The sequence below is a fragment of the Poeciliopsis prolifica genome, unplaced genomic scaffold (genome assembly GCF_027474105.1).
Source record: "Poeciliopsis prolifica strain line A6 unplaced genomic scaffold, Auburn_PproV2 SCAFFOLD103, whole genome shotgun sequence".
Taxonomy (NCBI): domain Eukaryota; kingdom Metazoa; phylum Chordata; class Actinopteri; order Cyprinodontiformes; family Poeciliidae; genus Poeciliopsis; species Poeciliopsis prolifica.
Genome location: NW_026562478.1, coordinates 282,756 through 298,014, shown reverse-complemented (window position 1 = coordinate 298,014; position 15,259 = coordinate 282,756). Strand labels below are relative to the sequence as shown.

Genomic DNA, 15,259 nt, shown 5'->3' with positions numbered 1-15,259 from the left:
GGTGGATTTGACAGGAATTCAGCAACAGACAAATACTGTAAAGGATTATCACCTGTAAAAGGTAAAAGAGATGCTGATAGGCCTCAAGCTTGACTCTCTTCTCCTTGCTGAGAGCCTTCAGGCCCCCCCTCTGCTTGTTCATCATCATCATGTCGGACAACTGGCCCTTATTCTTCTTGGTCAGCTTCTTGCTGTGGGACACCACCTCCTGAAGGGTGATCTTGTTCTTCACCAGCAGGCCGATCTTGATGTCCATCAGGTTCAAGTCGTTCTCCAGCTGCTGGTTGGAGCGGATGTTTGTGACCACCTCCTCACGGAGCCGCATCAGCTCTAGCTCCTCCTGGAAGTCCTGGTCGCTGTGATCCAGAAGGTGGACGAACTTCCTCACCACCGCCATTGGGGGATTTTCGGCATTAACTGTGGAAAGTTTGCAGAAATGTCACATGACCACTAAACTCAAGAGGCCATGTGACAAAGTGGGTGACCAACGTGGCCAGGCTATCCTACTTACTCAGAGTCTTGTAGTCGTCCCTCGCCTTGTTAGCTCTGATGAATGCCTGGATCTTCACCACATCATCAATCTGCAGCGCAAAACATGAATCAGTGAGTCAAAGATTTCAATTCAGAAAGGAAAGTGACCTTTCTGATGAGTTGAAGTAGGTCAAAGATCTCAAAACATTGAGGAACAATCTAAAGATATTCAAAATCAGATAAAGTAATTGACCAGGAAAGGGTTACCAAGTCTATTCCAAGAGAACCACCAGCAAAAATTACCCAGAGTGCATCAGCAGCTCATCCAAGAACAACATTTTGGTGCGTTCATGTTTGAAACTCTCCGTGAGTGAATGAATTTAAACAATCAGGGGGCGATTACTTTTCATAGTTTCAGGTTGGCGTAGAACTGCGGGTGAATAACTCACATGATCTTCAAAGTACTTCAGGCGATCTTTATACTTCTTACGAGCTTGATGCATTCGGACCAGGGACTGAATCTGAAACAAAGACAAATCTATCAGTTTTTAATGCTTTTTGTCTACAATCGTGCGACAGATCACTGGAACGTCTTCCCAGTTTTACCTTAATGGCTTCGGCGGTGTGATCTTTCAGGTACTGCTTGCGATCCTGGAATGCCTTCCTCTGTTTGAGGCCTTTCCAGTGAGCCTGACGAGAAAAGTTTGGTTTTCAAACTTTCTGATAACATCTGGGTTTAGTCTAAAAGTATTATAACACATTTCTCACCTGGATGCACCTGACAGCCGGGTCTTGAGATTTCAGGAAGTTCATCCGCTCCTTCAGCCCATTTCTCACCAGGTAGCCGCGACATCGAGCTTGAAGCTTCGCAATCAGAGTCTCGTTAGCGAGCCAGAGCTGCTCCCGGTTGTAGGCGGTAGTTACCCCCGAAATGACCCCCTGATGGGAGAAAATAAACGGTTAAACTAAGCTTCCCAACCCCAGGTGAGTCCCACACCTGGCAGAGGCCGACCTGGATCTCCTCCTTGTTGATCTGCGTGTTGTTTGGCTTGAAGGCCTCAGGCTCCACCCACGTGCCCTCCTTGGTCTGCAGGTTGTAGTAGTAGTTGTGTCCACCCTTCACCCAGTGTTTGACCCACTCACTGCCATTATCACCTGGACAGACGGATTGTTTTCACTTTAATTTATGAAGGTAATGAACCATCGGGTCTCAGAAAAGGAAAACAAAGATGAAGCTACAAAAATCCCAGTGTTTGCTAAATGTAACAAAATCCATGGATTGTTTTTGACAATTAGGAAGATGAATGTTTGCAAAAGAAAAGAATAGATTTTTAATAGATGTTATGTTCATGTGTGATGATTGATTCACTGCAAAAACACAAAATCTTACCAAGTATTTCTGATATAGTTTCTAATGCAAATATGTTAGTTCACTTAAAATAAGACAAAACTTATGTTACTTTCCAGTAAGTTATAGGAGCTTGTTTTAAGTCAATATTCCCATAATATTGATGAAAAAGTTTTATTGGCAGATTATTTAACTTAACATAAGAATAATGTCTTGCTGTAAATGAAATTGTCTGCCAATGGAACCAAAACTTTGACTTAAAACAAGCAGCTACAGCTTCCTTAAAAGTTATTTGTACATTATTTTTGTCTTATTTCATGTGAACTAAGATATTTGCACTAAAAACTAAACTAAAATTGTTGGTAAGATTTTGTGGTTTTGTAGTGTAAGTGTGTCTTCCTAGTGCAGTTATCAAATAAATTTATAATTCAGTACATTTATTTCTGGGTTTAAAAAATTTAATGTTCAAAGTCAATTGATTGTATCAGATGTGAAAAACACGAATCGGTGCGTCTCTAAAAACGCTACAGCTGAAATACTGCAGGCTGTGAATGAGAAATTCTCCTGTATTTAGTCATAGCTACATATTTCTACATGCTGCTGCTTCATTGCCTCCAATTAATGTTCCTGTCTTTCCAGGATTCTTGGACACTCCCTTCTTTGGGTGGTGTACACTGTCAGCCAACAGCTGCATGCACCTGTGCATTTGGAGGCTTAAACTGAATTGCTTGTTTCTGAGTTGCAACCCATTGTCTCATTCTGAGATCATTCTGTTCTTGCAAATTATTCCTTTAGTCAATCTCCACTTGATAATTATGCAGATAAAAGACATAAGCAATGACTCAAACCAGGAGTAGAATGAATCATTTCTGCATCTCCTCACCTTCGTTCTTCTTCTCCTCTTTAATCTTGGCCAAGTTGCCCTGATAGGTCGGCGCGCACTCCGCGGTGACGCCGTACAGACCGGCTCCTGGACTGCGCAGAGCAGCCAGAGTCTGAGCTGAATCTCCAGTATCTACCGCCTCGTTAATGGCCTGGATGGACTGGGAGACTATTGGAACAAAACCAAACGTCAAGCATCACAATTTCCCAGACATAAACAGAAACGCTGGAAAGCAGAGGATTATATGTATGTGTGTGTGTCTGTCTGTGTGTGTGTGTGTGTGTGTGTGTGTGTGTGTGTGTGTGTGTGTGTGTGTGTGTGTGTGTGTGTGTGTTTGCTTACAGATCAAGGCCTCCTTTGTGTCTTGGTTTGCCTTAAAGATGGCGTCCTGGATCTCATCCAGCCACAGGACGGCGGACGGATCCTGAGTTTCCTAAAAGATAAAAAAAATACAAACAAAATTAGTTAAAAAAAAACCCATGAAAACATAGCAACTATAATACCAAGGCAAATGCTTATTAATGAATTTTGGCACAATGTCAATTAGATGAAGCTTTCTAGAGTGAAACGTAAAGCCACAAGCCAGCCTGGTCCAAACGGGGTCAGCAACCAGTCCATGATCAAACCACTTCAGTCTTCAACAAAGTGGCTAAAAATCAAGGACATTAATCAAGATGCAGCAATGGCCTAGTCAAAGTTCAAACTGAAACGCTGTAAGAGAGTCAGACTCACTTCATTGTCATGCCACAATACACTACAGAACAAAGTTACTATTCATATTACATGTAACAAAATCTTACCGAGTATTTTTGGTCTCATTTCCAGTAAAAATCTTTGAAATGAAACTTAGAAGCAACTTTTCAGTGAGATATCGGAGTTTCTTTTAGGGAAATTATTCCTCAATATTGATGAACAAGTTCTAGTTCCACTGGCAGATTATTTAACTTGTATCATGGAAAATGTTTTGTTTGAAGTGAAATAATCTGCCAGAGGAACTAAAACTTTTTCCATCAATATTAAATATCTATGGATTAAATCACGTTCCAGTTTCTTTCTAAACTTACTTGTAGGTTGATTTGTCTTATTTCAAGCGTTCCCAGATATTTGCACTGGAAACTAGACCAAAATACTTGTTAAGATGTTGTGCATGTCACAAAAACATCTGGATTAACTGTACAAGTATAAAAACAATATTATAGAATGAAATAAAATAAGAAAAGAGGCAGTATCAATACAAGTGCAAATTTTTACAATTTGTTGCTTCTGCAGCGGTTGTGCACAAATGTTTGCAAACATGAATGAAAACTTGATGGCTTGATATCTAATTTTTTCCCATTACATTTTTACATTTTGGTATTTACTTTCTAAAAGAACCCAGACTAAAAGCAAATACTGTGTATTTATTTTGTTTCCTATTTCATTCATCAGAACCCGCACGCTTATCTTCCGCTGCAGTGGTGCCAACCCGCCACCAGATGGCACTCGTTCTACCTAAAAGTTGCTTTCTAGCTTCTCGGGTTGCAGCCCTCAGGGAACATGGAAGGAGGGGGGTAGAAGAAGAAGAAGAAGAATTGGAAGTGTGGGCAAAACTGACACCTGATCTTCATGTCTCAAGCAAAAGGGGAAAAAAACGGGGCGTGTCGCTGGATAACATCTGTAGAAGCGTGCACAGAAAGTAGTAAACAAACCTGAGTGCAGATTAGTGTTTGTGTGTTTGATTTGTAGATTGGGGGAGGCGGTGGACAGGGTGTGGCGCCGGAGCAGGCAGGGGCCTGGCTGCTGGAGGAGGAGGAGGAGGAGGAAGACCATGCAGCTTAAACTTTATGACTGCATCATGGAAATAGAGGAAGTGAGAGCTGGGGCGGTTGAGTTTTCTAGAGGTGCATAGTTCAACTATCTAACATTTTATTCTGCACTTCGTCTCACTTCCTTAGAATCTGCCTCTAGAACATTGCGTGGGATTTTTTTTTTTTTTATCTTCTCAGTTACAGCAATCGGAGAAGTTGAGGTAAATAAGTTTATTGAGGTCAACACTGATTGAAGATCTTTTTCTGGACAAGTTAAAAGAAATGCAAATCTTTCAGTGTCTACACTATGTAGCAAAATCTTGCCAGTAACTTTGGTCTGGCTTCCAGTCAATTATCTTAATACACTTGAAAAACTAACTTAAAAGTAACTTTTTAGCAAAATACAGGATGTTGTTTAAAGTAAATAATTCCTTAATGTTGATGAAAAGTATTAGTTCCACTGCAAAGTTATTTCGCTCAAGACATTTTCCCATGTTATGAGGAAAAATCTGCCAGTGGAACAAATATTGTTTCATCAATATTAAAGTATGATTTACTTAAAATAAATAATTCCACTTTTAATGCAAAGTTGCATTAAAAGGCCATTAAAAGTGTCAATTAAAAGTTTGAGTATTTCATGACTTCAGTCGTAAACCAAGAAAATGATGGTCAACCCTGACCATCGTCTTCAGGAGACCGTCTTCAGTCAGAGGCCTCTTCAGAGTCGCCGTAATACAGACTGCTACAAGAGGCCTTCCCTCTGCCAACAGCCATCCACATCTATAATAACACTTCAAGAATCTGAATTAATAAGAGTTATTTCCTTTTGGGATCAATAAGATGCTTTTGAATTTGAATGAAACATTTATGAAAACTCCTTCATGTTCATGATAGGCATGTTTATAACAGAGCCAGGAGCTTCTCCTGCCTTAAACAAACCAATAAATAAACCAATATACTGCAAGAACAGTCACTGCTTTATCTGTAATTCTGCAAAAACAATCATATTCTGATGCCTTCCATACTGAATAAAAGGTTTATTACTGGTTTATTTCCAGTAAAGGATTCATTTAAAACCTGAGTGTTCGCCAAGTCTTTCTATTTTTGGTTGCTTTGCTGCTGCAGCAAAATAACGTGATAATAATCAAACATGATTGAGTTATTCAGTGGATTCTGGGCTGGACTTCCTGCTGGTTGTGAAGACGCAGCCCGCAGCGCTGAGCGAACTTCTGTTTCCCGCCTCGCTAACCAGCAGCTCAAAGACTGCAGAGCTAATGAGACCAAAGCGAAACGCACACACTCGCTCCTTTGTTTCTCCAGATCTCCTGAACGCAGATCAGCTGCAAACTCCAACTTCCAGTTTCACTTCATCTCAGCCACGAGGCTCATCCTCCCGATGATCCCGCGCTCTCTCTCTGTGTCTCTCGCCTGGGGAATACCTCATCAGAAAAATGACAGGAAGCTGCTGTAATCACCAACTCAGTCTTCAGCTCAGGGATCGGTGTGTGTGCCCATGTAGCATTCAGCTTTCTGTCCTTTTAAGGAGTAAAACAGCAGAGGGCCTGCTTGTTATTTCCTCGTCATGTGAAATCAGCAGGAAAAACAGATTCATGTTGTTCCTTACCAACTCTGTGGAACCATTTATAGTTTCCCCCAAAAAATCTACACAAACATGTCATGCTAAAGCCACGTTTTTAGCCCCTAAACACATTTTGTTGTGTACTTTGTGTCTGTAGGAGTGCAGAAAAGTTTAATCCCACCTTGACAGGAATGTAGAAATTTTTGCAAATGTATTAAAAAAGAAAAACTGAAATATCACAGGATGATTGTGATACACAGTTATTGATTTAACACAATTAACACAACCAGAGACACAATGCATGGTTTATGTGAAAGCGGCATTAAAATACTACAACAACCTAAATGCAGGTTGGCATTGATTTCTACAGATCCTCAGTAACTTTAAGGTATTCCCTCAAAGCGTAAAATATTAACTACTTTGAGGTGATTAATCACATAAAATCCCAGTAAAACATTGAAGTTTAATGCCATAAAAGTGTAAAGAACCCTCCAGGCTGTATGACTCATTATGATTACATACACAACAAAATGGGCGGCGGCTCCGTTTTAACACAAACTACGGACCAAAAGTGAAGCTGCAACAAACACCTGCATGCTTATCTGCAGCTCGTTCTCGGCTTCCCCTCCCTACGATCAACAAAACGGCCCAAATAAGGAGCTTCTGCTCGCAACGTCACACAAATGTGCCGTGTGCACACTCTGCATGAAAGAACCACACTTTCTATGATAACCCAGGCAAATGAGTCGGGGAAAGCAGGGAGAGGTGCTCTCCAGGCAGACGGTCTGGTGTGTCTCAAGATTCACAAGCCGAGGAGGAGCGGCTGCTGAGCCACAGTTGCACATCCTGTATGGATACGGGACAGGAAGTACAGGGGCCTGGAGAGTGACAACACCATGACATCAGCGTCTGCTGCAGGCCTGAGTCACATGGAGTCATCTGCACATTTCCACCTTCACCAGTGAATGCAGTCACAGTACATCAGCACTTCCAAAGTTCTGTCCAATAAGGCAGGAACAATTAATCGACTTCATTGTGATTAATTGGAGTCTACAGACTCGATAAACAGCCGTTTGCTGATCAGTCATTAACCCAAAAGTCTGCAGAAATCTAAACACTTTGAGTTGATTAAAAAGTTTCTTTGTCTTTCATCAAGTGGCAGTTTTAGTTTTTACCTTTTGCTATCAAATTATTAATCCAAAAATAAAACAGATTAGTAGTCAGAATTATTTTTAACTGCACATCCATCCTTTGTTGCATTTCCTAAAGCAATGCTTTGGTTAACAATCACAACAGTTTCCTAAACTGTTGCAGTTTAAGAAATACAGTTATTATTTTAATCATAGTAAAAGGAATGTTATTAAACTTATTAAATTATGTGTTTATTTCCATTATTTTATACATATCTAATGTGTAAAAAAAAGCTTGGGTGGCTAAATAAAAATCTGCAGAATGCGCCAATTTGATTTTATCTGATTAATTGATTGTCAAATAATTGATGAACATAATAAGTTGTAATCCTAATCACTAATGCAAACTAGTCAAAAATATCCACAATGCAAAACAAAAACAAAATCTTACCAAGCATTTTGGTCTAGTTTTTAATGTAAATATTTTAATGTAAATTCTTGAAATAAGTCAAAACTAAATTAGGATTAACTTTTCAGTAAGATACAGGATCTTATTTTATTGTTGATTAAAAAGTTCCAGTTTCATTGGCAGATTTATTATTTTATTAATTATGCTGGAAATTAAATAATCTGCCAGTGTTTTCTTTTACTTGTACTTGTCTGACTACTAATCTGTTTTATTTTAAGTGTACTGAGACATTTGCACTAAAAAATAGACCAAAAATATTTAAGATTTTGTGTTTTTTTTGTGTGTAACTAACACAAACTCTGCAACAAAGCAGCATTTGAGCAGAAGATGTAAGAGAAACGCTGAATGTCGCAGAGCTGCATGATTTAACATCATCTGCACACCCGACCTGAGTTCAAATTCAAATAGAGTTGTGTCAGCGTTAAAATGTGAGCAGCAGGAAAATAAAGTAACTGCAGTCTGGCAGTTTGCATGAGCTGTTTGCATAAAGCTCACTAAGAAAACCTGAAGCTCACAAAGAAGCAAATGACGAAGAAAAACTGGTGAAGCTGGAGGAAACCTGAGCAGGGAAGCAATCAGAAAGTTAGTTTAATTATAGTTACGAGCTTTTTGTGAAAACTTTCAGCCGAACAAAGTTCAACAGCTTTGTTGAAGTTTTGGATATTGACTGTTGAGGACTCTTCATGTTTGTATTTATGCTCTTATTTTGAAGGCGGTTTACGCAGCAGCTCCATTTCCCATTGACTTTATTTAAAACAAGAAATAAAATAAAGCAGAAGAGATAGAAATGTAAATACAATACCTAAGTGAGTATGTCAGAGGAGTGCAGTAATTCAAATATGATTTGAATCAAAGTTAGCGGTTTAGCACCCGCTTTCATGACATACCATGTTTGTGTAGCGCATTTTGAATTATCGGTGTCTACTGTTGTCATTTTATGACTGTCAAATTATTTGGGAATTTTTGTACAGATTTAACTAAAGAAATTGAAACATTCTCTGTCTTTTTGACAAATTAAGTACAATTGGAGGCAGTGACTCATGTTTTTCAACTAAAAGCACATCACTGGCTGCATTCAGAGAAAATCACCATGTATTTTTTAGTTTTCTTATCTGACTGAAACCAACAATTACAATCAGAAACCCTTTTGTCTGACCCATTTACACCTGTGAGGTGGTTCAGCTCAGAGTCAGCCTGCTTCAGGGACATTTTGTTAAACAAAAGACAGAAGAAGCAGCTCGTGGATCCTGATTCAAAAAAAGAAAACAAAGCTGCAACATCAGACCGGCACAAAAGCAACAAAATTCCTCACGGTTTGCTGCTGTTTGGGTAGAAGGTGCAGAAAAGATTTGCAGGTTTGTAACATGACTCCATGCAGGCTGCACAAAAATGCAAACATGTGCAGGTGGTGGAAACTGAAGCTTCCTGCATCATCTCAGCTACCAGTTTCAAAACCCAGCTGTTAATATGATTGACCGTGCAACAGAAAACATATTTCTCCTGAGACAGAGCTCCAAATTCTCATGGAAAGTATTTTCTCTATAGCTGGGATGCCAAAGCCAGACACTTCTACTCACTTCAACTCCACTTTTACTCAAGTAAAAAAGTGCATTTTTTCCAAAAGGTTACTCGAGTAAATGTAACCAGTTATTACACAACTCTGGATACAAATCATGGCTCCCAAAGTGATAACATTCACAGTTTATAGGAAGCAGGGAGGAACATGAATTTGTTGCATCACAATATTTATCTCTGCAGATTTTAATCAAAATGTAGCATGAAAAGCAAACTAAGCCACAAAAATCTATGAGGTAGGAAAACCAAAACACTATTTTCCAACCGAGTCAGTTTAAAAAGCTGGTATTCTGTGCATAGACTGCAAAAATAAACAACGAGACAAAAATAATTGGTATGATTTTACATCAGCTTTGAAAAAGCACCAAAATGCAATTTATAGAGCAAATATGTCCAGTACACTTGGAAAAAGACTTTTCAGGAAGATATAGGAGCTTTTTACAAACAAATTCCTTAATATTGATGAAATATTACTAAATGCAGTGGCTCCCTAACCCTACTATTTCACTTAAAATATTTTTCTATGTTATAAGTAAAATAATCTGCTACTGGAAGTAATACTTCCAGTTGAGTATTTTTCTGAGATATTTGCAGTGGACCAGAGGTGAAGTGAATGTAGTTGGAGAGGCGAGAGGCTTGGCGGAGGGCGGCGCCTCTTCCTGCCATCTGCAGGATGCTTGTCTGACTTACATGAGCCTTTTCCCTGCGGGCCTCCAGCAGCTTGTCATGGTAGTGCTGAGCGATGGACGGGTCCACATCTGTGAGCTTGGCGGAGGGGTTCTGCAGCATGTCCAGGGTCTTCATGGGGTCGCCCTCGTCCAGCGCCTCGTTGATCTGTCCAATGGCAGCGATTCCTGCATGGACGAAAAACAGCTGAGCGGATTAACCCTCGTTATTTATCCTCATCAGCTTGTTGATGGTTTTTAAAGGGGACATATTGTATTTGATGTTTGTTCCACTGGTGGATCATTTCACCAACATCAACACTGAAAATGATTTTGTGCAAGAAAAAAAAAATGTAATGAATATGTTTGGTGCAGATTATAGATGAGTGGTGTCCAAAAGGCGGCCCGGGGGCCATCAGAGGAACTTGGACTGATTTTGTTTGGCCCCACCGAACAAAATCAATGACTCTTGACTATCATTCAAGAATTATGCAAATTTGACCTGGCCAGACTTTTATTTGTCATTTCCAGTGAAAAATGTTAATTTGTCTTTTATAATAAGCAGAAAGTTTATCCTGAAAAGTCGACTTTGCTGCAAGGAAATCAGCTCCTATTTGATTCATTAATCTTGGCTAAATATAAAAAAGGTTTTGAAAGAAAATGACTCAAAAGCTGTTCTGACACAGAGAATAAATTTCTTCAATCGACCCCAGAAAATGCTAATACAGCTAACATGCAAAATCCTTTCCAAGCTTTTGATCCCTGCAATGTGAAAAAAAAACGTAAAAAAAAACCCTTTATTTTCTCCATTTTAGATTTTTATGTTTTTGGCTGGATAATTTGGGCCCTTGATGCAAAACGTTTGGACCATCCTAACCTGTTAAAGGGGTCATAATAGGTCACCTTAGGGTAGTTTGGCTGACCAGTTAGAGGCCTAGTCTAAGTTTTTCTGGTGCGAGTCTTACGTTCGTGCTCCTCCTGCACGGCCAGGTTGACCTGGTCGATGCAGGCCTGGATGTCGTTCCAGGTCAGGTATTTGCTCCCCTCCTCTTTGGCTGCAGCTTTCAGGCGCATCAGCTCGTCCATGTACCTGATCGGCAGAGAAAACAAAACACGTCATCCTTCCACAGACATCTGATTGGAAACGACTCGGGTGTGTGACCTTTGACCCTGACCTCTGCGCATACTCGTCCTCCACGTTGCTGAGCCCGGTGACGGAGCTGGCCAGCTGCCTCCACAGGGCGGCCCGGTCGCCCACCTCCAACGCTTCGTTCATCAGAACCACGGCGGACAGCATCTCCACGGCAACCAGCAGCTCAGGGTGGGTCAGGGAGCCCTGCAGGGCGGGACGTGGCGAGAAGTCACATGACTGATGATGTCATCACTGGAAATATGTTACAGTTTGAGAAATTTATAAATGTTGGATGGATGGCTGGATGGATGGATGGATGGATGATGGATGGATGATGGATGGATGAATGGATGGATGGATGGATGGATGGATGGATGGATGATGGATGGATGGGATGGATGGATGGATGGATGGATGGATGGATGGATGGATGGATGGATGGATGGATGATGGATGGATGAATGGATGGATGGATGGATGGATGGATGATGGATGGATGGATGGATGGATGGATGGATGGATGGATGGATGGATGGATGAATGGATGGATGATGGATGGATGGATGGATGGATGGATGGATGACTGGATGGATGATGGATGGATGGATGGATGGATGGATGGATGGATGGATGATGGATGGATGGGATGGATGGATGGATGGATGGATGGATGATGGATGGATGGATGATGGATGGATGGATGGATGGATGATGGATGGATGGATGGATGGATGGATGGATGGATGGATGGATGATGGATGGATGGATGGATGGATGGATGGATGGATGACTGGATGGATGATGGATGGATGGATGGATGGATGGATGGATGGATGGATGGATGGATGATGGATGGATGGATGATGGATGGATGGATGGATGGATGGATGGATGGATGGATGATGGATGGATGGATGGATGGATGGATGGATGGATGGATGGATGGATGGATGGATGGATGGATGGATGGAGGATGGAATCTGGATTCATCTGAAGAACTGCTGACTGATGTCTGCAGGTTCCTCTCAGGTCAGAATTGCTGAGTCATGCTAGTGAATGTTTTAAAGCCTCAGTTTGTGCTGAGCTCAGCGGTTTTTATGTCGCCGCCGTTTGGCCGCTGCGGGTGCGTGGCGTCACCTCGGCGCTCTGCTGCTGCAGACAGGCCAGCTCCTTCTGGTAGAGGTCGGCGGCGCCGGGGTGAACCTCGGGCAGCTGGGCGTCCGGGTTCATCAGCTCCTCCACCGTCTTCTCCGGGACGCCCGCGCTGATGGCGGCGTTGATGCGCTCCACCGCTTTCAGCACTGCAGCAGCAGGAAGTTAACAACGGGAATAAAATTAATGCATTTAGGTCAGTTACGCTATCTTGACTGTGATAACCGTGATGCTTCGCAGTTTGATGCGGTTCAGTTCAGCTCTTACTCTTCAGGTATCCGGCGGCGACCTCGTTCGCCACGTCCACGCCGCTCTGCAGCTCATCCTTCGTCAGAGGTTGTCCAGGAGACACCTAGCATGGAGAAACGATGATGAGGAGCCAGGACAGCTAGTCTGGGATTATGTGTATGTGTGTGTGTGTGTGTGTGTGTGTGTGTGTGTGTGTGTGTGTGTGTGTGTGTGTGTGTGTGTGTGTGTGTGTGTGTGTGTGTGTACCTGCTCTTTGTTCTCCCTCTCGCCCTGCAGCTGCTTCAGGTACCAGCCTTTGTTCTCAGGCTGCAGGTTCTGGACTCCGACGGCCTTCAGAGCCTCGTACAACTTGTCCTCGTCTCCTCCAACCAGAGCCTGCTCTGCCGCACTCAGGGCGTTGCTCACTGTAGGGTCAAAGGTCAGCCAATGCATCAGGAAAAGCAAGGCATATTCACGAGCCTGTGCATGCAGCTCCTTCCAAAAGTTCTTCAAATCACGTGGTCAGTAATCTGTAATCCGATGAACGTTACTTTTTCAGGGTAACTGTCTCATTCCTGCTTACCGTTGATCATGTTGACGTTGCCCTGGATCTCTGCCTGAGTCAGAAGCTCGTCGTAAATGTCTCGCTCTGCTTCGGCGTTCTCCAGTTGCTGCGACACAAACGACAGCATTTTATTAGCTGTAGGCAATAAAAACTGTTACTTCGAAGGTGGGGCTAGATCCAACCAACATACTTTAATCATGCAGATTAAAGTATGTTGATTATCACTTACAATAAGCTACGATGTTGATGCTATGATTTCAGCCTTGCCATTCTTACTCGTTTTCGTGAGCTGGCCACCTTCTCCCCCTTGGCTTGGTAGAGCGTGTCGTGGTACTTCTGGGCCGAGTCCGGGTCCAGGTTGAGCAGCATGGCGTTGGGGTTCTGCATGGCGGCCAGGGTTCCCTCTGGGACTCCCTGGTCGATGGCCTCGTTGATGGCGATCACTGCGGCATGCACTGAGGACGGAGGAGCAGCGTCAGAGAGGGCGACCCGTTTCATTTCTTACTAAAGTTGCCATCGGCTTTGCTGTGGTTGATACGGAGAGAAAAAGCGGCTCTGAATGTCTAATCAACACATTTAATCCCAACTGGACTCCCACTGAACTGTAATGACGATTCATTATTTTCCACTGGCTGTTTGAATCAGTATTGTGTTGTTTATTAGTGAGCTGCAGCAGCTCAGAGAAAAACAAAAAACACAGCTGTATTTTTGTTTTTTGCAGTGTATAACTGTAAAGTGCTGGACTCCATACAAAAACACAAAACCTTACCAAATATGTTTGGGTGCAAATATATCAGTAAACTTCAAATAAGACAAAATTAACTTACAAGTAATTTTTAAGCAAAATATTGGAGCTTGCTTTAAGTAAAGAAATCCTTTATACAGAATACAAGTGCTAGCTTTTACTTTCACTGGCAGATTAATTAATTTAAAACAAGATATTTTTCTCAGGTCATAAGTGAAATATATTAATTATTAAGTCATATTGACTTAAGCTTCTATATTGTGCTTGAAAGTTACTCGTGAGTTAGTTTTGAGATATTTGCAGTAGAAAATAGACCAAAAATACTTGGTAAGATTTTGTGTTTTCATTGTGCAGCACTTGCACACTGCAAAAACACAAATTTTACCAAGTTTATTTGTTTAATTTCTACTGCAAATACCTCATTACTAAGGAACAATTGAATTAATACAAACTCCTGTATCTTCCTGAAAAGTTACCCAAGCATTAGTTTTGTCTTATTTTAAGTGTGCTGAGATAATTGCAGTGAAATGGAGCGCGGTCTTGGTAAGGTTTGGTGCTTTTGCAGCGTCAGACCCTCCCTCCGCTGACGTCGGCTCACATGCAGCTTCGTCCACAGACAGCTCACTGGCCAGGATCCCTCCGATCTTGCTGAAGGCGGGCATCTGGATCCCATACTTCGCCAGCTCGTTCTTCATGTTGTTGATTTCCTCCTCTGCAGGAAACGGCACAGAGCAGAAGCAACACATTCAGGGACAACAGAGGAAAAACCGAAACCAGTGGGAAAAAAGCAGGGAGACTTCAGGGACGAACTGTTCCTGGCCAACGTTTGACAGTCGGATTCCTGAAGCTGCCACAGACAGGAAAAGCTCTCACTGTTACTAATGGCTTTCACATTTCCAGCTGCTCTGCCTGCCTGGTTCTCCTCTCTCAGGGCTTTACAGTGTGAACAACTCCACAGTATTTAAACTTTCAATTGAACTTTACAACAAGGGAACATCTGTAATGCTTTCGATGACACGGTCAGGTTAAAAATAGAAAGCCTGACGGAAATAGAGGCAGAGGCTCCTGCACTTACCCGTGAACGCTACTTTTCCATAAAGATCCTGGATCTGTGGAGCCAAACCCAGCTTGAACAAGTACAGACTGTTGAAATAATAGGAAAAAAATACAGTATGAGGTCAATTTTACACAGAAACGATAGACGTGTAAGAAAAATATGTGCAACATCATTAATCAGATACAAAATTAACACAAATTTTCCACTAAACTACTTAAGAGGTTTCTATAAAATATCAGAAATACATTAATGGATGGAAATAGATAATTCAATTCCATTTTTAAATAAGAAAATAAACATTTTATTGCCTAAAATGCGATAACATTTTAGTGATTTTGAAAATGCCAAGTGAGGTTTGTTGAGCAAAACAAATGAACAAAAATATGTTTTCCACTGATCTGTATAAAACTCAACAAACAGTCAGTGATGTGCAGAAAGAGAACACAATTACTGACTGTTACTGATGGTCAGGA

At 41.5% G+C, this 15,259-nt stretch overlaps 1 protein-coding gene across 1 annotated transcript in view; it reads right to left on the bottom strand.

Annotated features, from left to right (window-relative positions):
* The window catches only part of iqgap1 (IQ motif containing GTPase activating protein 1), a 48,771-nt gene that overhangs the window by 11,580 nt on the left and 21,932 nt on the right, over window positions 1–15,259 (bottom strand). The window contains exons 6-23 of the mRNA XM_055023550.1: window positions 14,805–14,872; window positions 14,328–14,441; window positions 13,261–13,439; window positions 13,003–13,090; window positions 12,687–12,844; window positions 12,459–12,543; window positions 12,177–12,340; window positions 11,083–11,243; window positions 10,873–10,997; window positions 9,933–10,096; window positions 3,045–3,135; window positions 2,703–2,870; window positions 1,484–1,626; window positions 1,240–1,410; window positions 1,078–1,161; window positions 921–992; window positions 512–581; window positions 53–417 (exon numbers count right to left, since the gene is read on the bottom strand). Of these exons, the coding sequence (XP_054879525.1) occupies window positions 53–417; window positions 512–581; window positions 921–992; window positions 1,078–1,161; window positions 1,240–1,410; window positions 1,484–1,626; window positions 2,703–2,870; window positions 3,045–3,135; window positions 9,933–10,096; window positions 10,873–10,997; window positions 11,083–11,243; window positions 12,177–12,340; window positions 12,459–12,543; window positions 12,687–12,844; window positions 13,003–13,090; window positions 13,261–13,439; window positions 14,328–14,441; window positions 14,805–14,872 (2,470 nt within the window). The remainder of the gene's footprint in view (window positions 1–52; window positions 418–511; window positions 582–920; window positions 993–1,077; window positions 1,162–1,239; window positions 1,411–1,483; window positions 1,627–2,702; window positions 2,871–3,044; window positions 3,136–9,932; window positions 10,097–10,872; window positions 10,998–11,082; window positions 11,244–12,176; window positions 12,341–12,458; window positions 12,544–12,686; window positions 12,845–13,002; window positions 13,091–13,260; window positions 13,440–14,327; window positions 14,442–14,804; window positions 14,873–15,259) is intronic.